This window comes from Paroedura picta, chromosome 5 (genome assembly GCF_049243985.1).
Source record: "Paroedura picta isolate Pp20150507F chromosome 5, Ppicta_v3.0, whole genome shotgun sequence".
NCBI classification, from domain to species: domain Eukaryota; kingdom Metazoa; phylum Chordata; class Lepidosauria; order Squamata; family Gekkonidae; genus Paroedura; species Paroedura picta.
Window position 1 is genome coordinate 49,900,791 of NC_135373.1, and position 27,975 is coordinate 49,928,765.

Genomic DNA, 27,975 nt, shown 5'->3' on the forward strand with positions numbered 1-27,975 from the left:
TAAAAGTGTACTTGTTGCTACATGGTGGCCCAAAGTATCTTTGTAGCCTTTATGTAAACCTGTCCTTCTTCAAGCCTATTAAAGGCTCTTGTCCGACAAGCACCCCTTCTCACATTGCACCCAGGACCACAGATGGATTCACATGTAACCTTGCTGTTTCATTTTAGAACACTTGGGCATGTTATTTGTTTCAGTTAGATAACCAAGATGGCACTTAAGAAAATCCAACCCTGGTTCTCATGAGTGCAGTTCTGTGAGCAGAAAGGAAAGCCAGAAGGACTCATGCCCCCCCCCCTTTCCCCCTGCTTCAATAGATGCTACATGTCTCTCTTCTCAGGGCTCCATCTGGGGTTCAGTGAACATCTCCTCCACAAATTCAACTGAGATGAATAGGATCTCTGCTAGAATTCATTTGCTCTTTCACCACAACAGCACAGCCATCTTGTGGCTCCACAATGATCCACACACAACACCACTTGAAGAGATCGGACAGTTCAGGCCACATTTAATTAGTCAATACAAAGAGAAGCAGTTTTTAGACAGGAATATCATTGACATCTACTGACCTCTCTTTTGCTGAAGTAACAAATGCATATTATCGTGTTAGGACTCTTAATTGGCCAACTCACCATGCACACCTTTCCCCATGAAGGCTGCTTGTCACTAGGCCTCAGGATAGTCTCTTCCCCTTGCAGAAGCAAGCCTGGCCCCTCCTTACAGTAGCAACCATATCCTGTGCTGAACAGCTCTGTGTTAAACTTCAGCAGGTGCTGATTTGGTCAGAGGTGAACAACACCTGAACCAACTAGACTCAGTTGGCTTCTTGAAAGAGGGCTTCTTTAATGCTAATGTATCACGCCCATACCAAGTAAATAAATGTAAGCCAACATTGGAAAGAGATCTCAGAGACCCTGGTTTGAACCTCTGTTCTTTTGGGAGAATCACACCCTTCCCCAACCCATTTACTCCATATCAAATGACAGCCCATCTCACAGGTTCGGCAGATAAATAAAAAGTGTTTACCACATTGTCAATTTGTGTTATAGAAACAATTAACAATAACAGCTGTCCTGGAGAAAAGGGTGGTGTCAGATCAATCAGTAGCCAGGGCAAATGCAACTAACAGCAGTGAGGGCAAAGAAGCAAAACAGAATATGGCACCGTGAGCATGTTTAAACAACAAGAGTATGATGTTGCAATCAGCGCTGAACATCCTTGCAAGCAGGAGGTGGTTTTCAATGCTTACAAAAAGGGACATGGAGAAATATTGTGTAGCTTTGTGCAGCACTACTCTCTTATATGGTTTTTTAGATTTAGAGTACCTTTATTGGCATAAAGCTCCTATATGGTGAAATGTGCAAGACCGTAAAGAGCAGATTGTGCCACAAGAGGGCAGCCATATCACAGACGTTGAGCAAATGGCTTTCTAGAGTCCCTGTTCTTTCCAACCTCTTAAAAAAAAACAAGAATGCATTGGCATGCATCTGACTTATAATAAGTGGGATAGTGGGCTGAATGGCAACCATCAGAAATATTCTGCATTTAATTGCACTGATGGTTGTAATGAAGGAGGGATGGCATTAAGGAAATACCTTATGGGATATACTTGTATGCCATTTCTGAAGCAGTTTGTTCTGTGCACGTAAACAGATGCCTTTAGTCCTCCTAGAAGACCAATTAACATGGACTAGGGGGATTCAGCCGCAGGAATGAAGAAGTGCATCAAGATGGGGAGGGAAGGTGGCCGGTGAAGAAGTAGCCCATCCCTGAAATTTGCACATCCCTTCTATAAACATGGCAAATTCCAAATTACATTTGGTGGGCACAGAGGAATTGCCCCACAATACTCTTACTAAAAAGCTGTTACACAGCCTCAACCATTCTTACTATATTGTCTTAAGAATAATAAATATTTGGATAACACTCCAGTGGAAATTAATTGTGTAACACACCTGCACTACCAGAGAGGCTTCTTTGTTGTTAGGCGCAAAGTCGTGTCCGACCCACCGCGACCCCATGGACAATGATCTTCCAGGCCTTCCTGTCCTCTACCATTCCCTGGAGTCATTTAAGCTGGCACCGACTGCTTCAGTAAGTTCAGTCTGTTGACTTTCAGTGAGGCGTAGTAATTATTGACTCACTCTTGCTGCAGTAGAGTCAACAAGTTCTGCTTTCTCTTTAGTTTTAACATGGATTTATGACCCATCATCATCATTTTTGCCATGAGCTCTCACCTTTTCTGCATGAATCCCGAAGTCCACAGGGGACACGCTGTGTTAAAAAGCAACAAGATGTGAAAGACACAAGAAACAATGCAGTGCGTGGTTGCTCATATTGCCCAGCTTTGGCATCGGTGTTCATGGACATATGTTCATGACACACTCAGATGTGTAGCACAAAGCTGGTTCCTGGCTGGACTTGAATGTGGGAAACTTGAACAGGCTTTCCTTCAATGAAAACAGTCCATGGGGCATATTTAAGAGTAAGCATTATGCAGAATTAAAACACACACACACTGAAACAGACACCAGGTATATAACTTACTAAAACACATTTTCCCCCCATTTCCAGTCTCAACATTTCTTATTAATTCTCAAATTCAAGACTAATTTTCCTCCCCTTTCCTTGGGTCCAAAAAGAAAAAAAAAAGAATAGAAGAGTACAGTCTTGACTGAACGAACATCTTCCCCATCAAGAGTCAGCAGTATGCCTGGGGACACGGTAATGCTCAGACTTGATGCGGGCCTTTTTCTCTTGTGGGTTGGCATATTTCCATTTGGATGGAGACATCTTCAGCCGTCTCCTCTTCTTATCTGTACACCACACTTTTTCACAGTACTCCTCTACTCTTTGGAAGTTGCTGTAACCTATGAGCTGCAAAAATTCCTTGTACCATGGCCTAGAGCCTTGGGGGATGCTGCTCTGTACAGGACATGGCATCTTATGAGAAACATCCTCCTCATAGTCTTTGTTGAACATGTTATCAACACGGTCTTCTTCCACAACTTCAAGTGTGGTCTTTCTTACTGTATGGACAATGCTGTGTTCCACGGTCTGGCAGAAGTATGTCCCAGCATCTGTTCTGCGCAGTCTTAAGACCAAGAGGCCCAGGTCCACCTTGAGTAGTCGATCATCCATCTTCACCTGACAAAGTGTATAAAATTGCATAAGAATAAACAATATCCTCTATGTCTTTTGTTTTTAAGATATATATATATATATATATCAGAGCTACAATTGAATGACAGACTGAGCAGATTTCAGTCTAAAATAGCCTGGCAACTGGTGGGAATCCAGCAGGGGTGCTGTTGAAAATTGGAATAGCATCATTTCTGCGGAAAAACTTGAAATGACATCTTACCATTGCCTATGGCTTTAAAAATTTTTAAACACTTTTTTTCTCCTGCCAGTGTGGAAGAACTTGGAATCCCAGGGTGAAGGAATCACTAAGTTACGCAATTTAGGGATAACTGTGGAAAGTTCTGGATGCATTTATCTGAACGTGGTCATTTCAAACATTCTGAAGCATAGTGCAACCAAAATTGGTACCACTGATCTGAGTGGAAACTATTTAAGAACATGATCAAGGCTGCAATCCAAATCACACTTACTAGTGATTAAGTCCAATTGCTACCAGTGGGACTAGCTTCAGAGAAAATATGCTTACTCCTAAGTTTAGATTTGATTAAACTTGATAAGGGACTAGAAGAAAATGGCTGGAGAGAAGTACCCAAGCATTACCTGCAATTATTATTTTCCATCAGAAGAAGACAAACCAGATTTGATGTTGTCATTTATGCTTTGCATGATGGAATTGGGCTAGCATAGCAGGCAGGGCAGTGAAATATGAAATTCTATATACTGATATAATACCTGTAAAATCAATGTTATGTGTTGATTCTCTAAGGGGACAAGGGATCATTGGTTCAAAGGCTTCCTAAGTAATTGTGCATAGGGCTATATTCCAATCCCAAGTGGGAAACCTATGGAGGGGTGATGGTGAACAAAATCAATCATTTAAGGAATCACCTAACACGTAAGAGTGTTGAACACCTGAAAGAGCTGCCACCTTTCATTTATATGTGCTAGAGTGTGTGTGTACGTCACATGCTGTCAAGTTGCTTTTGACTTATGGTGACCCTATGAATTAATGGACTCCAAAATGTCCTTTCACTGTCAGCCTTGTTCAGGAATTGCAAACTGAAGGTTGTGACTTCCTTTATTGAATTAATCTATCTGATCCCATTGATTTAAATAGTAAGATATCTAATCAAGTTGCCAGTCTCTGACTTGACACTGAGAAAGCTTCTGTCAAAATATACTGGAAATTTATCTTTGCTACATTAACTAAATTTGGGCTTCTTCACAAATGTTTGAAGTGGATTCATCTCCCAGATCTAGAATGCTGACCCTGCTATACTCACCCAAAGAACACTAAGATCTAGTGATCAGCACTTGCTCAGGATCCCCGGCCCAAAATAAGTAAAACTGGCCCCAATCGGCTAGAACCAAGAATTTCCTTGTAGACTAGGAAAATAACATGGAGCAAATGCTGGTCTCCCTGCTCACAAACATCAATGCTCCACCCACAAAACATCAGTACATGCAACAGGGATTAGCCATCTCCTCCATTTTTGTAAGATTTTTTTAGGAAGTGGTGTCAGCTACCCATGCCTCCCTGTCATGCAACCAGAAGTGACATGTCACTGGAAGTGACATCACTGCCCACATTAACAGATTGGCTCAAGGGGGACTGAGGGGGGAGAGATAGGAGGCATTTTAAAGCAGGAGCAGGCATGCAGCTTCACCCCCTCCCATGCACAGAAACCATGAGAGAATTCATTCACATTTGGGAGGGGTTGAGGGGGAGCAATGGAAGCAGCTGGTTTCTAAGCTTGTGGCTGAACATTAAGGCAGGAAGAGAAAGGTTATGGACCTTCTCTGGAGCTCCCGCAGACCCCTGGGGATTCACACAGTTTGGAATCCCTGGACTAGATGATATACTATATGGCTCCTCCCAACTCTATGATTCGAAGGGACTCCTCAGGAATAGTCTAGAGGCAAATCAAGAGTCTGCAGCATGAAGATGGAACCGCTTGGGGAACGGTATACATATTTGGTTAAGGGATAAGTGGATGGAGAGTGGGTGTGGCCAGTCCGGGTGGGCCACGTCCACTCCCTGCCCACCCAGCTGGCCAGGGGCTCTCTGACGCCATTGGTGGCAGTTTGCCCCAGATGCTCCCCAGGACACACGTAAGTGCCTTGGGGTGGGGGAAAGGAGGGGGTTCCCTTTCCTGTAGGCCTGCAGGAGCGCAGAGGCAGTGGGTGTGCTCAGCGGGCCCCAGGTAAGCCGCAGCTTCATCGGGGAGGGGACCGGGGATGGCTTCCCCGGGCCCACGGAGTGCAGCTGTCGCCTCCCTGGGGTGGGGGAAGGACGGCTTCCTCGCTGGCTGCTGAGCGGGGAAGAGGCAGCGGCTGCGCTTGTTGGCTACTGGGGAAGCCGCGGAGCTGCCTTGGGTGGTGGGGAAGGAAGGGGAGAAGGGGGAAGGGTCGAGGAGGCCTCCCCCCGGGCCACGCAGGACCCGCATGGGTGACTGGGGGAGGGGGGCAAGCAGGCCTTCCCAAGGGCTGTGCAGCACACCCGCGGCCTCACAGAGGCCGCGGGTGTGCTGCGAGGCCCAGGGGGAAGCCACTGGGGAGAGGCCTTTCAAAGCCCGTTCTGACAAATGGGCTTTGAATCTAGTATTATATATTCATCTACTCTCCTACAATATAACATGCTGCCATCCGCTTTTAGGGAAGGCTTATTCAAAAAAATACCCATCTGTGATCATTTATGCATTTACCAGGATGGGAGCATTGAGACATCTGAACATGTATTACGCCAATGTAGGCTATACGATCAATTCAGAATAAGTCCAACTCAGAGGTGATCAAAGACATATTGTCAGACAAAAGCACAGAAATAAATTCTGTTGTGGCCAGATTTGCTTGGAGAGCAATCAAAGCAAGGAAGAGCTGGGTGGATTTGGAGCAACTTAGGTAGAGATAGTCTCAATTGCATGAGATAATGCTTGTGAGTTTTAAAATTAGAATGTTGATTCTTATAGCTGGAATGTTTTCAAATTTTATACTATTTTAATTATTAATAATTCTTTTGTGTACTTTGTAAATGCCAGATGTTTTTATGTACTTTGTAATTTGATTACTGGTCTAGTTCTGTAATAATAATAAAGAAAGAATAGTATTGTATAAACTGGAAAACTACAAGCCTTCTCTGGGAGGCAGTTCATGAAAACTTTGCTTGGCCTTATGTTATGTGGAATGCAACACAGAACGGAATGTCTCAAAATGTTATTCTTATGATTTAATGACATTACAACTGCTGATATATGAACATGATGATGAAAGGGGAGGAAAGATATACCTCTTCTCTTCTGGCTTCATGTGATCTCTGCACAAACCAGATCACCTTTGCTTGCAAGCTCCTGGGAGTACATTCCAGCAGAGTGCTGTTGTGCTCTATGCCGTACACCACGTGCTCTTCAGTCTGATCCAGAGCTTCTCCTACAAAGCAGAAAACACATCTGGGCTCAGCAATTCTCGGTGATGTCTTTCTGAATCTCTAGGAACATACTTGGGGTGCACGTTTCAATCCAAAGCTAAATAGCTATCACCAAAATTAAGGATTCACCTAAACCACAGACTGGCTTTTGTTGCCATAGGCCTGGACTTCACTGTTGTGTTTTGCTAGCAGAAATGCTTTCCTTCTGCTCAGTCACAGAAGGGAAAGTAAAACAGAGGGATAATCTTGCTTCTGAGGGAGGGAAGTAGACAGGAGCCATCATAGCCAGAGTCTGGCTGCTGTTTCAAATATGGAAGCATTTATATGGTCAGTGGTTCTCAACCTTCCTAATGCCGCGACCCTTTGATACAGTTCCTCACGTTGCGGTGACCCCCAACCATAAAATTATGCACGTGTTCTTTCACAGAAATTAAACCGAAACTGACCAATGGTGTGAAGATCCATTGTTCATGATTGTATATAAATTGTTTTTCCCCCGGGGTTTCTCAGTTCAGTTCTGCCTCTTATCCCACCATGCCGATCTCTCTTTTCCACTGCTCCAGATAGACGAACGCTCTATCTCGATCTACCTCACAAGGCTGTTGTGTGGATGGCGCTCGCCCAGCCAAGCTGCTTGCCCTGCTGTGACCCCTCTGAAAGGTTGTTCAACCCCCAAAGGGGTCCCGCTCCCCAGGTTGAGAACCACTGGCTTAGGTGGATACAAAAGGCTCAATGAGTATGCATGTTTGTCTGTGTGTGTATGTGCGTGGGGTATGCACGTGGGTGTTATGAGTGTGGAGACAATACCACTACTACTTTCTCAGCTGTGTAGCCTCAAGGGACTTCTCCAGAGGGCACAAGTACCTAAGCCACAACCTATGTGTTTGAGACACTGCCCTCTTCTTTTTAAAAAATATAACAAAGCATTATCTCTTCGTATGCTAAACAAAAGATATCACAAAGTTTTCTTTAATGATACAAACCTATGCCTAAACAATGGTTAACTCATATCTTGAGATTTCTAACTATTTATTTACTTTGAATCTTACCTTATTTCCATAAATTCAACATAGCTAACAGCACAGCATGTTGCTAGGTCACAAAACACAAAAGTCCATTAACAGAATAAGTACAGTGCTCAGACTAAAAGCACACAGACCAATATTTGGGGAAATAATTGCCTTTCCCCACATTAAGGAACAGAACTTGCCTTGTGTCCAGTAGCCCCTTCAAGACCAACAATTTCCAGCTTTCATGGGTCAAAGCTCACTTCGTGAGACACCACCTTTTGTATATTTTGTTGGATTTCAAGGTGCTAATGAACTAGTAGAACAAACTCCCTAAATGAAGGAACTCTCAGCATCAGTCCTAGTTAACCATCTCAGGGGACTGGACTTACCACAGAGGAAGCCTGTGACTTGGCGGCAACTGTTTGGACAAGTGAGGGGCATGATTTAAATCAAATAATAAATAAAGGGGGTGTACAAGAGAAGGTTGCCTGCAGAGTAGGCATCTGGGGGTACATCAGGAAATAGAATTGAGATATTTAGAATCCACTAGACAGGAGGAAATATGCAATGTTCTGAGGTTTCATGAAAGTGGTTGTGGCTTCTTGTGATGAACGCTACTGCTGTCAAATTCTATGTACTGGCTAAAGCATGAAAATTACCAATATATTGCTGGCCAAAGCACTGCTCAGCTGCATTTCCATGACGGACATCTTGTCTGCGGAACCGTCTAGAGAAGAGGAGAAAAAATAATTTGAGAAAAGATTCTCATGCTTGCTATGATCTAAGTTTAGAAGCCTTCCCGCGTGTGTGAAGTGAATCATCTTTGTCAAGTTCTTTCTCTAATTTGTGTCTGGATGGAAAATGGCAAAAACCTCTTTGCAATTCTTGATAAAATCTATGTTCAGTATCCTAGACAGCAGTTTAGGACAGCCTATGTTGTTATTTTGCAAAATATTTTAAGAAAGCCTCTTATAAGTCTTGTTATAACATGTTAAATCCATGTTATAAATTTGCTGAGGAACCAGAATATAGCCATTTAAAACTGAAACATGAAGAACATGTCTGGCCTACAATGTACAGATAAATAAATGCTGGCCTGATTTCTCCCTCTGTCAGTATTTCTTGTGCAGTAATTTGTCTGTTGCTCTACCCTCATTTTGTATTGTCTAAATACCTTTTTCTCTTTATAAACCTTATTGTTTAAGAGGCAACTCCTGTGCCAAAAATAGCGGGGAAATTACCTACAGCTTAAGCAAACACTTCCAAATTTGATAGTTCTTAAGTTTCTAGTCTGAACCTCAAGAAAATAATGATCTGTTGGTCTTTAAGGAACTACTGAAGTCTTCCTGTTTTCTCAAGAAATCTTGTTTTATGTCAACTGAGTTAGGGTTAATTCCACACCTCTGGTGTAGGAATGCCAGCCTCCAGGTGAGACCTGGGGCTCCCATGGGATTACGGTTGGGCTGCTACCGCATGAGCAGGATTTTTCTGATTAATGAGCAATAAAAATAAACAGCCCAATACATACTCCTCTGGGAAGAATTTTTATTTGCTCAGGTCCAGATTGGGCAATATATATTTTAAATCCCTTATATGTCTGAGTGCCAGTTCCTGTTTGCTTTAAGCACATGAATAATCTGAAGGTATTCTGTTGAAAGGATTTGTCTAAGTGATGTTGAGGGAATATGACATTGAGTACAGAACAGTTTTCAAAGTGCATGGCTCACTCCCACAGTTAAACACAATATTGTGCTGAAACAAAGTCTGATCAAATATTTCCCTGGTTTCTGTGAGGCATTTTGGCTAAAACATTGTAAACTGCTTTGGGGAGAAAGATGGAGTATAAATGAATCAAGCAAGCAAGTAAGCAACAAATATTGTTGGAAAAAATAAAATGCACTCTATGCATTTGGAAAAACCAACTTAACCAGGCCTACTCTACTGTGCCTTCTTAGGAGCTTCCCAAGGGCAGCCAGCAGATCCGTGTTGGAGATCAAGGGCTGCATCCGATGGACCTTGAGATGGATGGATCCAGCAAGGCCACATGTGATTGTAAAGGAATTCAGGCTCACAAAGCATGTGCCATTAGAATGAAGTTTGCCATCCTAACTTAGCAACTCTCTTCAGGGGCAATAGTAAGAAGAAAGTAATACAAAAAGCACATTAGAAATGGTTCCGTCTTTGGGCAATGCTCCTCAAGTCCTCTGTGTTGGCCAGGCTATGTATATGCTTCCTGATTAAGAACCTTGCCCTTCTTCCCAGGAACAGAGCAAACTTTTCCTTTCACAGCATCCCTTGTGATGCAGGCTAGGCTGAGAAAAGCAGATTTCCCAGTACATTTGGTAGCTCAGTGGGATGTGATGCTGGGACTCCCACACATACACCCAGCACTCTAGCCAGTGTGCCATAGTGACTCACAACAACCTGTTCTTTTTTAATGTATCTTGGGCTGAAAGCAGAAGAAAGCTCAGATGTGCTATGAATTCACCTTCAAACCTGAAGTGCCAGAACTGAAAGCTGGCCATATTCTGTCAATGTTGCTCCTACCTGCTGGTTCCACCATTCACAGTAGCTGTCTCAGCTTCTGGAGAAAGATAACTAAGCACCCTGCACTTTCACCAGCCAATGGAGGAGGAGAAGCAGAAGCAAAGTCATGGACAAAACAAGGATATCACAGAGCCAGCAAGTAGGGTGTGGCTTGATCCATCTGTCAGTTCAGGATTGAAGGTAGGTGAGGGGCATGCTCCCAATGGATGAAGGGTATTTGGTTTTGATCTTCTTTCGTCTACAGTCAGATGACCACAGAGTAATGCTAGCATGCCTCCGTATGGTGCACCCTGAATAATGCTAAAGAGCTAGAGCTTTTTGGCTGCTAGACAACCATAGGCTCTTCTGGTTACACTATACACATGTAGACAATCATGCTTCCTGAGGGTAATTCTGCCATATGATAAATAACATCATAGTTTCAGTACCTCTTTCACTTCAAGCGAATCAATAGATACAATCAAAAAGTCATCCCCCCCCTTTAAACATATATTGTTTAATTCACTTTGTCATCAGACAAGGGGAAAGGGGCTCAAGCACATCTGGGCTTAGTCGAACCAGCTCAGTCTGGAAGAAACACCCTTTTATTAGAGAACTAATTTGTTGTGTGATTTTGAATGCCAGGTGTGGCTCTCACCTCTTTGCCTGTGTTCCTGTGGGGTAGTATCTAGAACAGGTAATCCCATCCCAAGCACAGTAAGGATCTCTTGCCAGGCAGCAATCAGCACAGGCTGTTCCGTACATGTCACATTGATGGAACTTCAGCTGGGCAACAGCCGACTCAGAACCGACATAAATTTGTTGCTGAAAGGGAAGGACCAACATTATACTTTGGTATGATCAAAGAATATGGTGCTATTACATGCATTGTGAACAGAAGTATGGTTGCCATCTTTGTTTTGGGATATTATTTGAGATTTGGTTTGGTGCCTGTGGGAACGCAAGGTTTGGGAATGGGAGGGAATGTCCTAGTATCCATCTACCAAAGAGGCCATTTTTCTCCTGGGGAACTGTGTAATCTAGAGATCAGGTGTAATTTAAGGAGATCTCCAAGCTCCAGCAAGAGGCTGACAACCCTATCCAGAAGTGATCACACTTCACATACGTAGATGATCCATTAAATGCAACAAAGCATTCACTCTGTAATTATATAACATACATATGCACATACATTTGCAGCCTAGAGTTCTGTGTCATTATAGAACGTAACAAAATAATACTGCTTGAAAGGACCGATGTTGGAGACTAGTGATCTCACCTAGCACAGCCTGTGAACTAGCTTTGGGATGGGAAAGGATTCCCCCAACTCAAGAGCGGTCTCTGGAGGAGGTAGATCAGGATCATGACTGCCACACCACAGGTGAAATGTTGGTATGGCTGAATGTGCATGGATGTATTTTAAGAATGTTGGAAATCTTTTATAGCTGCTTACCTGTAGACATGTCATGATTGCTACTATATTTTGATATTTTTAATTTCTTTTCTGTTTAGGTTTTTAATAATAATTCCAACCAGTGTTTTATCTGCACAAAGCCCTCCCCAACTTGCTGCAACTTTCATTTTAGGTGAATTTCAGTGAAAAGCTGGGCTGCACCCCTTTATGGTGGGCAGGAAATTGAATATCTCCTATCATTGAATAGTCTGAGGAAGATTGCTTGCACTCAAAAGCTCATGCCTTGAATAAATCTTTGTTGGTCTTAAAGGTGCTACTAGACTCTGATTTGATTTTATTGTCCTATCATGGAATGTTCATCTATACAAGCAGCAAGACATCATGTTCTAGAAAAGGCTAAGCTAGAACCCTGGTCTCTTCGATGCCCATTTTCATACAGAATGCCTGAGATTTAACATCTTTGTGCAAAATAGGCTTTGGGTACATATAAACAATCCTTTACATGTTCTACTGGCCTCGTACTTTCCAAAGTCAGCAAACTTTGCTGTAGAGAAGATTGAGAGGTAATTGCACTGTTAATGACATACATCATCATACCCGGCTCTTCTGCGGACTCACCCTTTTTGAAGAAATTTCAATTGATGTGATAGGAACTGGCACCTGAGAATAAAGAGAATTCCCCCCCTTAATATGTAGAACACTTCTGCTTGCAACTGCTATGTATCTGCTGTAAATGTTCAATGAATACTGAGACATTTTGGCATGTGAAATGTTATCTTTCTCTTTTTTCAAAGGCTCCTTTTGATACAGGATGCTGGTGGCGATCTGTTGTGCAGATCAAAAACTTTATCTTGAAGAAAATATTGTTGGTCTTAAACGTGTTACTGGACTCAAACTTTGTTCTCTAGTTTTACCTTTGTTTGTTTCATATTCAATAAACCTCCTTTCTGGCCCTCCAAAAAGAGGTTTAACTTTAATTTAGAACCTGATCAGGTTCTGATCAGGCATCAAACATAAAAACACTAAAATATCTGAGCATTTAAAAATTATAAATTAATTCAATTTAAACTTAAGAGTAACATTAGAAGGAAGGCCAGTAACTGTTATTGGAGGGATGCCCCACAAAACAAGAGTCTTCACCTGGGCTCATTCTGCACACACAGGATTATGCACTTTCAATGTGCTTTGGCGGCTGGATTTTCCTGTGCAGAACAGGAAAATTTACTTCTAAAGTGCATTGAAAATGAATTATCTATGTGTGCAGAATAGGCCCCGGTGTCAAAATATAAGAGATGGAGACAGATGAAATTTCTCTGCAGAAGGAGTTGCTAGGAAAAAAGGGCTACAGTATCAAAAGCCACTATCTCCTGGAGCATGTCATTCCCCAGAGAGACCAAGGCTGTTTCAGTCCCATAATCAGGTCTGAAGCCAGATTGGAATGTATCTAAACAATCTACTTCATCAAGAATATCTGAAGTAGGTCAGTGATGATTCATTCAATCAACAGGATGGTAGTTATAAAACTCTTCTGAGTCCAGAGTATGTTTCTTTACGTAGAAGCAGTCACTTTGGCAAGGAGATGTGTACTGTCTCTCCTGGACCCAGTTCATCAGCACCTCCCCACAGCAGACTTAAGCAGCCAGAAGGGGAAAACTTCCAAGAATCCTGTCCACATCCCTGGACTGCATAAGCACCTTGGGACCCACTAGTTCTGCCATTTCTTGGGTTGCCACCCATCTAAATTTAAATAGCTAGGGAAACCAAGGCTGGCCTAGAAGAAACACCAGATCAAAACTGTGACTTGCAATGTGTAGGCACTGTTATTACCTGAGACAGGATCATGGTTGTCATGGAGACCATAACATCCCGAGCTGCTCCTGACCATATATAGTTAGGCTGCTTGGATCGTATTTTATGTGATTCCAGAAGCCTCCACCGTGTGCAGAGGTGTGATCTAGAGGGGCTGTTGTGATAAATAACTTACTTTAAATACTTGCAGCTCTTCAAGAATCACTTCTTCCATGGATTCTGTGTCTGGATTGTAAATTGTAATGACCTTCAGCACAATCCCATTATCTATATATAAAAAAATGGACTTTTACACTGAGAATCATTTATATACATATCTTTCTAAAGTACAAGGTATTTTAACTAAAATATGTATTCAAAATATGAAAACATCAATATGAAACACAAGAAATGGACCAAAGCAATTTCTATGTAATTAATTTTATGCATTCAAAGCTGTACATAAATGATCTGAGGAACCTTTACAACTACTTTGTAAGACCTGCTACTTGTTAGCCACACAAATGTGGTGAGGATAAAGCTTAAGGAATGAAATAATTTGAACCTTCCCAACAATAGCTAAAAGAAGCAGTTGGACTGGTCTGGAGACAGACAGTGCAGAGTATGTAGTGAAGCAAACCAATTTCAACGGCAGATTCTGGACTCAGGTATAGATAAAGCAGCAGGATCCAAAAACAACAGAAGGTTGAAAAAGCTGACAAGGTATGCCTAACTGAAGGAATGGGAAAGTTCCAAAAAGTAGGAGAAGTATCCAGGTAGGGAAGTTGTATGTTTGAATGCATTTTTGGCTATTTCAGAAGAATGTCTCTTTCATGAGCACTTCCAAATAGCACAAACGGATTGTTCTGAAGTGAAAGAACCTGTCCGAGAGATGCTAAAATGCCTGGTTATTTACGTAACTAAAGACACAAAAAGACAGGCCCTGACAGAGCAGCCAGGTCTCCTCTTGTTATCATGACTAACCAATGACCACAATCCAGCTCACTCTGCTTTTTGTTGAGGAATTAGCCTGGAAATGGTTGTAGTATTGGCCTTTTGTGACACCCAGATTGGGGGGGGGGGGAAGCAAAATGTTACTTTGTATGTTTGGTGGGTATTACTCCAAGACTTGATATAACCACTCTGTGCTTTTTTGTTTTGTTTACCTGTCCCAATAAATAAGACATCATATTGTCCGTCTTCTGCTTCCACTCTATCAACTGCTATTTGTTTGAAACTGTATTTCCCATCCGTCTTCACAAGGACTGGTCTCTTATGAATAGGCCTAAGAGGCTGATACATGAGGGGATGACTTCGAGCAAAATTGATTGCTTCATCAGGGTAGTCTTTGGTACTCTCATGTAGACCTCCATTCACTTTGCTGGCACACTGGAAAACACAAGGCAGAGAAGATACACTTATATAAGCATCATGCTAAGGCATTGATTGGAAAAGGAGTATCTTTACACATAGGAACTTTTGCAACCAGTTTAAAAGCTGGAACTTGTTACAGAAGCTGGGAGAATGGTAGGGAAACAAAGCAAATGTGGGACTTCGTTCTAACCCAGAAAGTGTTCACCTGCTTTCCCTCAAATCCAGAGATACTGCATATACTCACTCTCCGGAAAAATGGTTCCTAGCCACAGAAAGGTTCTCTATATCTGTTTCACCCAGAGCGAACAAGATGCCGTATTTAATTTCATGATAGCATCAACATGATATAGGCCTGGTAAATAGGGGTTAATCTGCTACTTCGTTCACCACAGATGAAAGTTAATGTTCCTGAGTGCTTTTAAAAGACTGAGAAATAGCTGTATTTACTATCAATGTATAAATTAGTTTCCTTTCAAAATTTCAAAATATCTTCATGCAAAAAAGTGTTAATAGGCAATCTCTTTTCAACCAAATATAGAACTGGATCAGGATTTAATGGATATTTATTAGCTTTCTTAGCACTCAGAAAAGCTCATATGTTTTCCAGTTATCTCCTGAAAACTAGCAGACACATACTAATCCAAGCAAATTATTGCACGGACCAAAAGAAAATTGGAGTTCACTTGCTATAAGGCACATGTATGCCTTGAATATAAGCTTTTCAAAATAAGAATTGTGGCAAAGTATATCAGTACGACTGACAAAACAATTACAAACCCACACATACTTCTGCTAACATTCTCATCTGGACAAATGAGAAACAAGCTTCTAATCAACCCAAGCAAGATTTCAAGAGCTTTCACCCTATATTTTGAGCTGCTCAAAGTAGCTTGCCTCTTACTGACTCCAAAGTCTAAGTCTTTGAACTCCCAGGAAATGACTGGAACTTCTGCAGTTATTTGGTGAGAAAATCTTTCACATGTACTTTTACTTGGATGATAATAATCATACAGCTGGGACATTAGACACCCACCAATACAACATCTGGACTCTTTCTAGCCTAGTTAGGGAAGAATTAAAGACCTATATTGAAATTTTATTGAAAGATTTTTTAAATTGAAACTATTCCTAACACAGTTTCTTATTACTAAAAGCCTACTTAGCAGAACCTAAGTTTGCAGACCTGAAACCAGATGTGCTCAAACCCAGAACAGTTTACCTCAACCCCCCTAGAGAAACCAAATCTCTAGAACTTTAAAAAAAGAAACTTCTAGAAACCACATCAAAATTGAAGAAAAACTCCAAAAACAAAACAAAAATTAAATTCAAAAGACCCAAGCCAAACCAAGAAAAGTGGCCTGTGTCCTTGGCTCCCCCCCCAGGCCCAAACAAGTTAATCCAAATTAAGAAACCACAAAACCAGATCAAAATTGAAGAAAAACTACAAAACCCCTAATACCAAGGCCAAACCAAACAGAAGAAGGCCTGAGGTGGAGGTTTTTTAGCCCCCCCCCCCCTCCACACACAAGCAGCAGATACAAACAGTAAAATTCAGAACAGAACCTGAAAGAAAACCCCAAAAATGTCTGCTGAGGCCATTGGACTCAGCCCACCCTACTACCTGTCTACCACCTACCAGGCCCCAAGAACAATAACAAGAAAGGAAAAAATATAAGAAAACCTATCAGCCAGACCCTTGTTTTTATGCTCTCTGGCCACACACAGAAGAATTTCAAAAGGATCCAACTTCTGTGATTGGCTAAAGAGCATTATTCCCTGTAGTTTAAATTCCTATTTGTCAGATCTTGCCCCCAAAGGCAGAAAAGACCCCAAGAGAAGAGAACTAAAAAGTAAATTTGTATCCCTTTAAAATTTAGATCAATTCCTCTTTCCCTCCTCCCTCCCAGCTATTCAGTAAAACTGAATAATATTTCCAGGTTTATCCAGCTTTAGCTATACTGGCAATCAAAACAGATCAGAGAATCTGTATTCAGCGTTAAAATATCAGTATGCGTTTGTTTTTTTGTATTTTTTTCAGCTCAGCTAAATCAAATACATCTGCCTAGTAAATCTAGAATCACAATCTCAAAGTAGGCCAAGGTCATAGCAAGGGTCCAGGAACTAAACAAACCAGGCAATTGGTAAGCAACAGAACTGTGGGCCTTAAACGCACAGGTGTTGCTGGGTCTCACTTAGACTTCTCCCTATAACCTATTAAAGAGTACTAGACCCAGATCCTGTGGTGATTTACCTGTCTCACCTAGAATTTTTTTAGTACATGGGGAAGCCTAGGGCTGCCAGACACACACTCCTGTGCTTGATCCATGACTCAACTCTAGCCCTTTGCTTCCTCTGCCCGCTGGGTGCTTCAGAAGACTGTGGTGGGCCTGGTTATGGATGGGTCGATGGTGGGGTCTCCAGGCCTGAGGGCCATGCTGACTTAGAACATGGTGCTTAGGGTCCCTTTGAGGAGGCATTAGAGAGTCTGCCTTACTGGGTCTCCTAAGAGAATAAATGGACACACCTGGCATTCAAAATTACATTTCACTCTATATTGCCTGTATTTTATGGACCCCTATTTGGCTGCGTTGTTTATTAAATTATGTCATATCTAAACATCAGCCTAGTAAGGAGCCTTTCTTGACGTATCCCCTAGTCCACAAAGATATACGCCAGGATAAAATGTTACTAGATCTGCAGATGTCATTCTTTAATAACTATTTTACTCATTAATAAATATAAAGGTTAATATCCCCTCATTCAACACGGATTCTTCAAAGGTTACCTCATGCTTTTTAATCAAAATCATTCAAAGATTCTGCTAGACATATTTTAGGCAATCATTTATTTCCTCCATGTGGCTTGAGAACAGTGTGGTTTTAAGAAACATTTCAAGCACAACCACAGTAGCAGTCTCTCCCTGTTTCAATAAATAAGGGGAAATAAAATACTGTTTATATCTACTGGAAAGAGCCAGCAAGAAATTTGCATTAGGCAGGAACTGACATCCGTAAACTCCTGCACTTGTCAAATGGGGCTGTGTTTATTTTCCTTTCTACCCTGAAGAAATGGTTCCATATTGTTTTTGAAACATATTTTCTAATCTGCAAGCAGTGGGATTTTTACCAACTGCTTATCATAGAAGGCAAAGTCTGTGGCTTTCAGCAAAGCTTGAGTGTCTGATTTTCCAAACACAACCGAAGCCAAAGGAACCAGAGTGCCAAAGCTCATTGAAAAGTTCCAGTTTGAGCAATATTTGAGAACATAATATTTAGTTGGATTAAAACAAGAAATTTGGTGGTGTATGGGTGGGGGGGGGACTCTAAATAGTTTATTGAATTACTGGCCCATCAGCACATTTGGGGTTGATATTGCATAGCCCTCTGTAGTTGTTTTTGTAGTGTCATTTTCACAAGCATCACACCAGGAATCAAACAATTATATTGACATAGCAGCAAAATGGTCCCACCAAGCTCTAGAAGGGAAAGTCTATAAAAGAAGAAGGGAATAAGGGAATACCACCACAGATTTGGATGCAGCCAAACTAAGCATCAAGGAGTAAGCTGCAGATTGGCTATAAATCAAATTCCATTTTATCATGCCTGCATTTAGATCTGTGCCAAAACATCCCCTTAAGTACAATATAGCAGCTTTCCACCATAATGAAAAGAGAGGAGGGAAGTCTACATGTTCTAATCTTTGTGATGGTACAGAAAGTCTCTGTGCAGCTCCAAGTCCCATTATAGCCCCAAACAGTTTCTAGCAGATCTGGAAAGAGCGTGTGGCACTCCCATGTGTGACAAAGGTCATTCAAAGAGGCCCAATTATGAAAAGTTCAATATAAATGTAGATGCAAATCTTCTACTTCACACTGATTTTCCTTTCCCAGTAGAATTCAGAAATTAAGCAGGGCTGACATGAAGACAAGCAATGGCAAGTCACTTCTGAATGTGTCTCACCTTGGAAACCCTACAGGATCACCATAAGTCACTTAATGGCAAGATGATAGGTAGGTAGGTAGGTAGGTAGATGATAGAGGAAGATTTACAATTTTTTTTTGCCCTGGGTACCAAATTGGCTAGATATACCACTGTAAGAAGAAGAAGAAGAAGCCTGCTTGGTGATTTATCTTGCTCTGCCCCCTTTGCCCCTTGAAACATTGAATGTTTGGTATTACACTGATTGTCTGATCTTGCTAATTCGTCCATCCAGATATTTGTATGTACTTAAAAACTTTATTTCTGTTTTCCTACTAGTACTCCCAAGCTTGTCTAAATGCCTTGCTGTTTTGCCAAAGATCCTTTGCTGCTATGTGGGTCACTGTACAGCTAGGAAGCATTTCTTTAAGACAGGGGTTCTCAAGACACCCCATTGGCAAGCTGTTGGTGTTCCCGAGGGACATCATGGTACGTTGGGATTAAAAAAAAATTATTATTATTAAAAAATAGCTCTAGGCCTTGAGGGTGGGAGAGGGTCCTTCTGCAATTCCAAAAAAGCACATCTTTACACTGAAAGGGGTTTATTGATGGGTGTCCTATTCCATTGTGGCAGAACATTTCCTAATAAAGCAATGGTTCCATCTGAGTGATGTCACTTCCAGGTGACATGTCACTTCCACAGAGCATGTGAGGGAGGTAGGGTCAGCTGATACTACTTCCAGTATGTTTTGAAGCCTGAAAAAATGTTCAGGCATGCCTCCATGGTCAAAAATTTGAGAAAGGCAGCTTTAAGTCATATTACCTTAGGAGTCAGTAGCTCTCGGTGTATAGGTATTCCTTACTTCAACCTGTTTTACTGTGGATTTGGGCTTGAATAGGAATGAGGGGGCACATCTGGGGACTCTAGTTCTGATTAAGGGAATTTGCCAGCTGGTGTTTGTAAATTAGAACAGTGCTCCATTTTACTGAGGTATCAAGTTACCATACTATAAGTATAATTTAAAAATAAAACATCTCTCACTTACTGATCCAGGTCTTGGGTATGGTACTTTCCCTTCATATACAGACCAATGGTATTCAGGCCCTTCTTTATGTGCATATGGTCCATTGAAAGCTGCACGGAAACTAGCCATGTGATAGACACATATAGCATATCCTCGGAATATGTTGCTGTAAAAAAAATCAAGAGACTCTATAAAATAAAATTCCAGATGGAATGAGCCATGAATGAAATATGATCCAGAAAACATAAACCCTCATATATGAACAAGTGTATAAGGTGAGCAAAGTCCTCACCACCCGCTCACATCAGGGTATGCATGCAAACTTATTATGAAGATGCTGCACACATTTACACATTTGGGAAACAGAGGGCAGAAAACAGCATCTCCCAGGTTTCACAGTACCCTTGCAGGTTGCGTTCCAAAACTGCTAAACAGGAGGGGGTACGCTATAGGGCAGAGGTGGGCTCCAGAACTATCTTTGGGAAGTTAATATAAATTTTTGAAACTGGCTGCAGTAAATTATATGCAGTAAATGACACTGAATAGCAGCATTCTCTGCAGAATTTAGGGGTATGCAATTTTCTTTCTTGGTACTTTTTGGTTCAGGGCTATTGAACCCAGAAAGATTTTGGGATACCCCCAAAAACTTGAATCCCAATGCTGGTAGAGTATTCGGATGCAGGATTATTATGAAAACCCCGAATCTTTTCCAGTTCAATAGACCCAAACAAAACCCCCCACCAAAACAGAAAAAAGCAATGGCAAAGCCACTAAAAACAGCTGAGGCACAGCTCAGGGTTCTCTTGGGTCATCCCTTTAAATCATACTGCCCCCAAAGGGTTGCAACTGCCTCAAGTCTAGATATTTCTGCCTACCGATGTGGAATTCTGTGAGGCATGAAAATGGCCTCATTTGGACCATGGCCACATGGAGAGGGCTAAGGAGAATTAACCCTTCATATCTCACTTGATTTCACCAATGAACACTGCCCTTCCCCATTAAAGAGGGAAGGTGAAATACTAATCTTTTCTAGACTAGAGTAAATAACACATGGGAGGGCTATTTATGATTAGTGAAACTAAGCAGCGGTCAACCCTTTTTGTTTGGCTGGTCCCAAGCTGAACTTGGGCTACATGTGCTTCCGATATTCCTTCCACAGTTCTGCCATTGTTCTTAGACCTCAATCAACAAAGCATTCAACTTTCATCTCTTGGGCTAATGCAGGATTCTCTTTCCCAAATAGTAAACCAACAAGAACATTCCATGGACAGCAGATCATCTACCCATCTTTTTATCAAATGCAGAAGGTAGGGCCAGTGTCAGCATACCCTGAAGAGGGGCTGCTACTGGGGCCCAATGTTACAGACCCTCCCCACTGTCCATCCCCTGCCACCTGTCCATAAATCTTACCATGCTCATTTTCTTGCAAGCACTCCCCTACCCATTCTCCCAGCTTCCCAATGTTGATGTGTATGCAGGTGCTGCACAGAGGTGGCACCTCCAGCAGCTACATCCACCTCCCCCAGAGCTGTTGGGAAAAGGGCATGAATGTAGTACAGGTGATACAGGTGATGGGAGGGTTTGTGAGGAGAAGAATTTATAGGTGGGTGGGCACACACAAAAGTGGATAGCTGGAAAAGGAGCCATGAGGGGGACCTGTAAGTGGGCAGGATAGGGCCCTGGTCTATGACTTTTCAGGGCCTCCAGAAATTTGGAACTGATACTCATAAAAGGCAACATTCTAACAGCCTATGTTAGAGTTCAGGAATCTCTCAGCCCGTTGTCTCCTTCTCTCTCATCCTATTCAGTTTAGAAACAGAAACTTTACCACCAGGAAGAGGTATTCAGGTAGCAAACCAGACAACAAATTGACATTCCCATGCCCTTTGCACAAAGACTCTGTCCCAGTCTACTGTGATTTTCTTCTTTGTAAAGTATCTTCTCACCTGGTCCCCTGATTTAATGATAGGATCAACAACACTGCCGAACTGATTACACAGTTGGTTTCTCCTCAATATCTTTTTGTATCTTTTGTATCATTTTGTGTGGTTTTAATGGTTTTTTTAATAGGGTGATTATTGTGGGATTTTTCTCTTATACTCTAACCTGCCATGACCTGGTACACCGAGAGTGGCGGGTAAGAAATATAATAAACAAACAAACAAAGATGATGATGACGACGATGACGACAATAATATGTATCAAGACCCATAATTCTTCTCACCTTGTAGTGCCAAAGAGTCCAAAGATCACTGGGTTTTTGTTATCCCGGGTATGAAGTAAAAAGACATCCTCTGCAAAAAGGAAGCATGAGAGGATAGTTAGCAGATTTTGCTTTTGAAAGACAGAATAAAGTGGCTGCTCCTGCAACATCAATGAAACAGGTACATTTTTACTACTAACTGACAAAGCACAGGTGTAACTAGGGTTTGTCAGGCTTCATTGGGGCATGGAGTTCTCCTGGAATTACAACTGATCTCCAGACTCCAGAGTTCAGTTTCCCTAGAGAAAATGGCAACTTTATAGGGTGGTGTCTGTGGCTGAGCTTCCTCCATTCACCAGGCTCTTGTCAAGGATATGGCTAGAAATATAGGGAAACAGTTGTTGGATTTGACCAAAAAGATCATAAAGGACATTGTGGAACCCATAGTCAGAACAAACCTGGTCTCTCAGGTCAGCATGCCAAGAGACCTAGAATAGAACAGCCTTGAAGAATAGTGAAAGGAGGAAGGAGTGGCAACAATTATATGGCTTTGTGTAGATCACATCAACAGAAAAGAATGTTTATCCCAGGTGCATAAGCATCAGAGAATAGCAAGAATATCCAACTTCACAGAGGATTCAAAGAACCACAGTATGATTCAAGGATGGGAATATTGGCTGTGATATTCATATGAATGAAATATTAGCCCCACCCTTTCTATGTCTTGACAGCTTAATCCACATATACCCCTCCCCACATGTGCCTGCTCACACCCCCAAGCAGCTTCCTGACTTCCTTCCCTCATATCAGTTGTTTGCAGTTTGGGTAAGAGCCCTGAATGGGCCTGACCTGGCCCCCGGGCCTTATGTTTGAGACCCCTGATCAAGATGCCTAGAGTTTCTTGATTGCATGCCTATATCTGAATCAGGCCTGATCAAACTCACCCAGAATGCTCTGCACTCAAATCTCCAGGAATATCCCAATTTAGAGCTGGCAACCCTTGATGTTCCCCTAGTGAAATGTTTATATAACATCTCAATAATTCTTTCAGGCTTTATTTGCTCCCACCTCAGAGACACCTATGCCGTCATGTCCACAGAAAGTTGGGATGCCTGAACAAATATTGGTTCAGGGGCTTGTCCTGTTCCCCAATTGTGAATGAAGAAATAATTTTTCAACAATTGGTTCAATAGTTCATTGATCTTTCTGTGGGTGTTCAACAGGTTGCTTCATGGTATTGCTTCCTAACCTTGCAGTACAGGGTGACTGGCTTTTTGAGCATGCACATCCTCACACAACCAATTTAAATCTGCTATCTCCCCATCATTGCTGCATAACTGCTCTGCACACAATTAGGTACATATATAGACAATCATATAACTCACAAATATAGGCAATCATATAACTCACAAATATATATAAATCACAAATCATATAAATCAGTGCTGTGTTTCAATAAAACTCTGGTGTTTGGCTAAGCAGTTTTTGGTGATCCTAGTGGCTGTTGATCAGTTAGAATCTGCAGCATCCTGGCACATGTTCAGTTTTGGGACAACCTGAGACAAATCGATTTGGCAGGTATTCATGGACCAAGTCATATCTGATTGCTGCCTTCAAATATGGTAACTTTGACCACTGATCATGTTCAGAACAAAATTTGTAGCATCCCTAAGAGAAAACAGTAAGGGGTATGGTTCTGGTGGGAAGTCACAGAGAGTAAAGTTGACAGCGGGTGAGCCAGAGGCATTATGAGGCTGGGTAGAGAGGCAGTGATGGACAGAATAATTTGTGAACTTATTGCACACAGAGAAACTGTTCAATTACTCAGCTCATGCTAGACATCTTTTATTTGAAACCCAATGTGGTTTATGTGGAGCTTTCTGAGTCTTTCACCCTGCCCAAAAGCAGCATGGGGCTTACCTAGCTCATCAAAGTAGGTGTCAATGCCATTCATTCCTGGTACAGAGCAGACTAGTCGGGTTTTGAGGAAAGTGGTCCATTTATTCACTAGCATCCGCTGTCCACCCATGTCATTCTGGATATAAACAAAAAGAAAAGTGAATATAGAGAATGAAAGCAACACCCCCTCCCCCCAATTATTACAAAATTGTATCTTGAAGAAGAGATTGGCTATGGCTCTAAAACTGGGTATGGCTCTAAGCCTTCTTTCCTTGGCTTTTGGTTTTCCAAAGGTATGACATGACAATGGGAATGTGAAAAAACAGGAAGTGCAATTGAGTTGTGTTTTCTATTTTCCACATTTCTCCCTCATGCCTGAAGAAGGCACTATCATTACATCTCCACTGATGTGGGAATGCCTTCTGTGTACTCTCCAAATCACAGGTGCTTCCTGTTCCTATGTTCATCATTACTCACCAGATAGATCCACAGCCCTAATCCCACTACATTGCAGACAAGATTAGACGTGAGCTCCAGTTTATATAGTGCAATTTCTAGCTAGAAGCTACTTGAACATGTCAACATATGGCAACTCCTCCATTCACTTGCTATAACATGTAGAAGGGCTTGTCATGAGACACCCACAATCACAAGGGACATTTTTCTGCAAACTGCCTGGAAAGTCATTTCCAGACTAAAGAGATCTGTTCCCCTGGAAAACATGGGATCACCAAGAATTGGACATGGCTGAATGGCTGACAACATCAAGGCTGATTAATAAAACACAACAATGTAACTGGCTAACATCTTTGACTCCCTCAATTGTTACGTGAGACCAATCATTTTCAAGGCATAAGTAATGTCAAAGTAAAACTGATTACAGCCATTAGTTTAATTAAAAATTCTAACCAATCTTTTAACGAGAACGCTTATAGCTCTCTGTCGTCTGAGTATAATATTGAGTTTATAATAGAAATAAGCTATTTAAGTGATTTATAATTTCAGAATTTATGTTTCAATAGAAAATGACAAGATACACTATGAACAGCCATTTAGCTGCAATCACCAACTAGAGTTGTGAAATCTGGAATGGGAAATACCTGATTTTGGGCATGGGCAGGATTTGGGGCAGGGAGGAATTTTAGTGTTGTATGATGTTATGGAGTCCATCCTCCAAAGCAGCCATTGTCTCCAGGGGAACTGATCTCTTTAGTCTGGAGATAACCTCCCTACCTCTGTCTCTTCTCCTCATTCTCAAGTTGGTGTGTGGGAGAGTGTGGTTTTGTTCTGGGTTTTACTTGTATTCATGGTCTCAAAGATTAGAGGCAATTTTGGTTTACCTCTAGTTGTATGTCTGAGTACTAGTAAATATTTCATTTAGTTTGAATTGGTTGGTCTCAGTTACTCTTTCTCTTGGGAATATTATTCAGGAATAAAACCTCCATATACATCACTAAAAGATCTCTTGTTTATTTGGCTGGAGACCCAGTAACAAGTTAATTTCTCCCTCTCTGGGCACAATTTGGGAAACAGCATGGCTTGGTTATATTGGATAGGACAGATTGGTCAGTTCATGAGGGTAACTGTGAGGCAAAAGGGGATCCTTTAAATAAAACAGCTGTTTTTACTTAAACAGAAACAGTTGTTTTAGAAGTATAACAGCATAATAGTTTCAGCGTGGTTCAAAAGTGCAAAGGTTGTCTTAAGACTACTAGCTTCTTGGTTGCAATATAAAGTGCAGGTCTTCTTTCTTTCTAAAAGTTCACTAAATAGACCTGGTCACAAAGACTTATTTTCACCATTTGCCACTTAGAGTAATACCTTCCATACACAGATTTATTCTCTTCACTTGCCACTTAGGATAATAACTGTCAAACAAAGAACAAAGACTTCTCCCAGTCTATAGCTTCTCACTCAAATCACTTCTCACACAACCTCCCTGAACAAACCAGTCAGCTCTGCCCTCTAAGACAGGGGTAGTCAACCTGTGGTCCTCCAGATGTCCATGGACTACAATTCCCATGAGCCCCTGCCAGCATTCGCTGGCAGGGGCTCATGGGAATTGCAGTCCATGGACATCTGGAGGACCACAGGTTGACTACCCCTGCTCTAAGATACAGGCCTCAAGCGAAGAAAGCTATCCAACGGCAGTCCGCAAGGGCATTTCTTTGGAAGCAAGACCCATACCAACACATCTGACTTCTTTCTTCTGAGGCAATGTGATTCTGACAGTCATTTCCAAACCAAGCAAAGCTTTTTGGGTTTCTTCTGTTGGGATTAGCACTGAGATTCTGTAATCCCCTCTCATAGCACTGACTGAATTAAGATACAGAGCAGACCATGGAGCCTTTCATTCAGATGGCGGTTTTCTTTCTAGACTCCCTTCTCTCAATACCTTTCATGTTTCCCACCATGTTTTATTTTATGCTCCTCAGTAGGGAATGAGTTTTGCAATCTTAGCTATGCCAGAACCACAAGTAAGTGGAAGGTCTCTCTCTCCCCTCCCCCATCACCTCAGGAGTAGCTCTTGAGATGCTGATTGGGATAAAGTCAGACATGGGTTTTTGTCGTAGCTTCCTCAGATTCAAAGATATGAACAAACAGAAGGGAAGCCCATCATCAGCTCTGGAATGACATGTGAGGTTTACTTACTGCACAGACTCTTCCTACTCGAGAGTAAATGGCATGGGCTCCTGTCTCCACTTCTATAGCTTTCTCAGTAAAGAAATAGTACACCTTGTTATCCTCCTGGTCTTCGTTGTCAGGAATCATATAGGTGCTAACAAATTTAGGTTCTTTAAAACAGTAAAAAAGGGAGAAAGATCAAAATTATAAAGAGTCTGACAGTAAGCAAGGGATTAATTACATGCATGTATGTGACTAGACAATTTCACACCACCCCCAACTGCAGAATGGCCTAAGACAGATGCCATCAACATGTGATGTGGGCCACTTCACAGGATCTTCTTGCAATCCTTAGAACTGCAGTCTTCTCATCACATTTTGAAGTTTAGTTTCTAGTTCCTGAGGATGCAGCTTGTTATTGCAACAGTCAACATGGCAGACTGAAAATGAAGGAAGCCTGCATGACGTCTACACTAGTGATGAGTTTTCATGGGGCGACTCGTGCTTGTAGGAAATAATTTTAAAGCATGATCTAAGAACATGTTTAGCATGTTGGCTGCATTTGTTATAAAACTAAAGCCTGGTCTGGCCATACTAGGACATATCTCTACTGGAGTTTACCCCAGGATAGCTCTGAATTCACAACATCTATTAAGTAATAAAAGGGGAAGGAGGAACCCTCCTGCAGCTGTCACTGTATACTGTACTATCAGAAGTGCTTAGAACAAGCAGAAATGGAAGATCTCTGCCCCAAGGACATTACAACCTAAGGTTCCATATCAAAGAGAGAATAAAGAGAGAAAGTGAGCACGGGTTGATTGTGAGAAATTCTAGGTACATTAAAAAAAATGTGCTTTAGATGGTATATCCTGGCCAAGGATGTAGGGAAACTGGATAAAAATTATAATGGAAAATGCTAGAAATGTCAGGAAATAGATGAAACTTCTTATCATATGTAGTGGACTTGCAAAAAAGTAAAAAATGGAAATGCACTCTTTGTCCAAGTTAAGAAAACTGGAATGCTAAAATCACTCAGTATGCAGTTATTGGCCAAACTAATATCATATTTGAAAAACAGATCAACTTTGAAGTCTGAAGAAAGATGGAGAGACTGCTCTGAGGACAGTAGTTTATAGTGAGAAACATGTTTTAGAAAAAGAAACTTGTATGTATAGAATTAGAAGACATTTCACAACAATTTATACCTAACTCTGTTGTTTCCCTTTATTTATGTTGAATTGTCATTCTGAATGATACTGAAATAATCATAGATTCATAGAGCTGGAAGGGGCCATACAGGCCATCTAGTCCAACCCCCTGCTCAATGCAGGATCAGCCCAAAGCATCCTAAAGCATCCAAGAAAAGTGTATATCCAACGTTTGCTTGAGGACTGCCAGTGAGGGGAAGCTCACCACCTCCTTAGGCAGCCTATTCCACTGCTGAACTACTCTGACTGTGAAATTTTTTTCCTGATATCTAGCCTATATCATTGTACTTGAAGTTTAAACCCATTACTGCGTGTCCTCTCCTCTGCAGCCAACAGAAACAGCATTCTGCCCTCCTCCAAATGACAACCTTTCAAATACTTAAAGAGGGCTATCATGTCTCAACCTCCTTTTCTCCAGGCT

At 41.6% G+C, this 27,975-nt stretch overlaps 1 protein-coding gene across 4 annotated transcripts in view; it reads right to left on the reverse strand.

Annotated features, from left to right (window-relative positions):
* Positions 1–476: 476 nt before the first annotated feature.
* Positions 477–27,975, reverse strand: part of SEMA3E (semaphorin 3E) — a 136,702-nt gene continuing 109,203 nt past the window's right edge. For all 4 annotated transcript variants that reach the window (XM_077337859.1, XM_077337856.1, XM_077337857.1 and 1 more), the window contains 11 exons: positions 26,374–26,516; positions 23,743–23,857; positions 21,844–21,913; positions 19,641–19,785; positions 14,470–14,692; positions 13,500–13,591; positions 12,134–12,175; positions 10,760–10,926; positions 8,235–8,302; positions 6,428–6,567; positions 477–3,144 (listed from right to left, as the gene is read on the reverse strand). In XM_077337859.1, the coding sequence (XP_077193974.1) occupies positions 2,692–3,144; positions 6,428–6,567; positions 8,235–8,302; positions 10,760–10,926; positions 12,134–12,175; positions 13,500–13,591; positions 14,470–14,692; positions 19,641–19,785; positions 21,844–21,913; positions 23,743–23,857; positions 26,374–26,516 (1,658 nt within the window). In that variant the 3' untranslated portion in view covers positions 477–2,691. The remainder of the gene's footprint in view (positions 3,145–6,427; positions 6,568–8,234; positions 8,303–10,759; positions 10,927–12,133; positions 12,176–13,499; positions 13,592–14,469; positions 14,693–19,640; positions 19,786–21,843; positions 21,914–23,742; positions 23,858–26,373; positions 26,517–27,975) is intronic.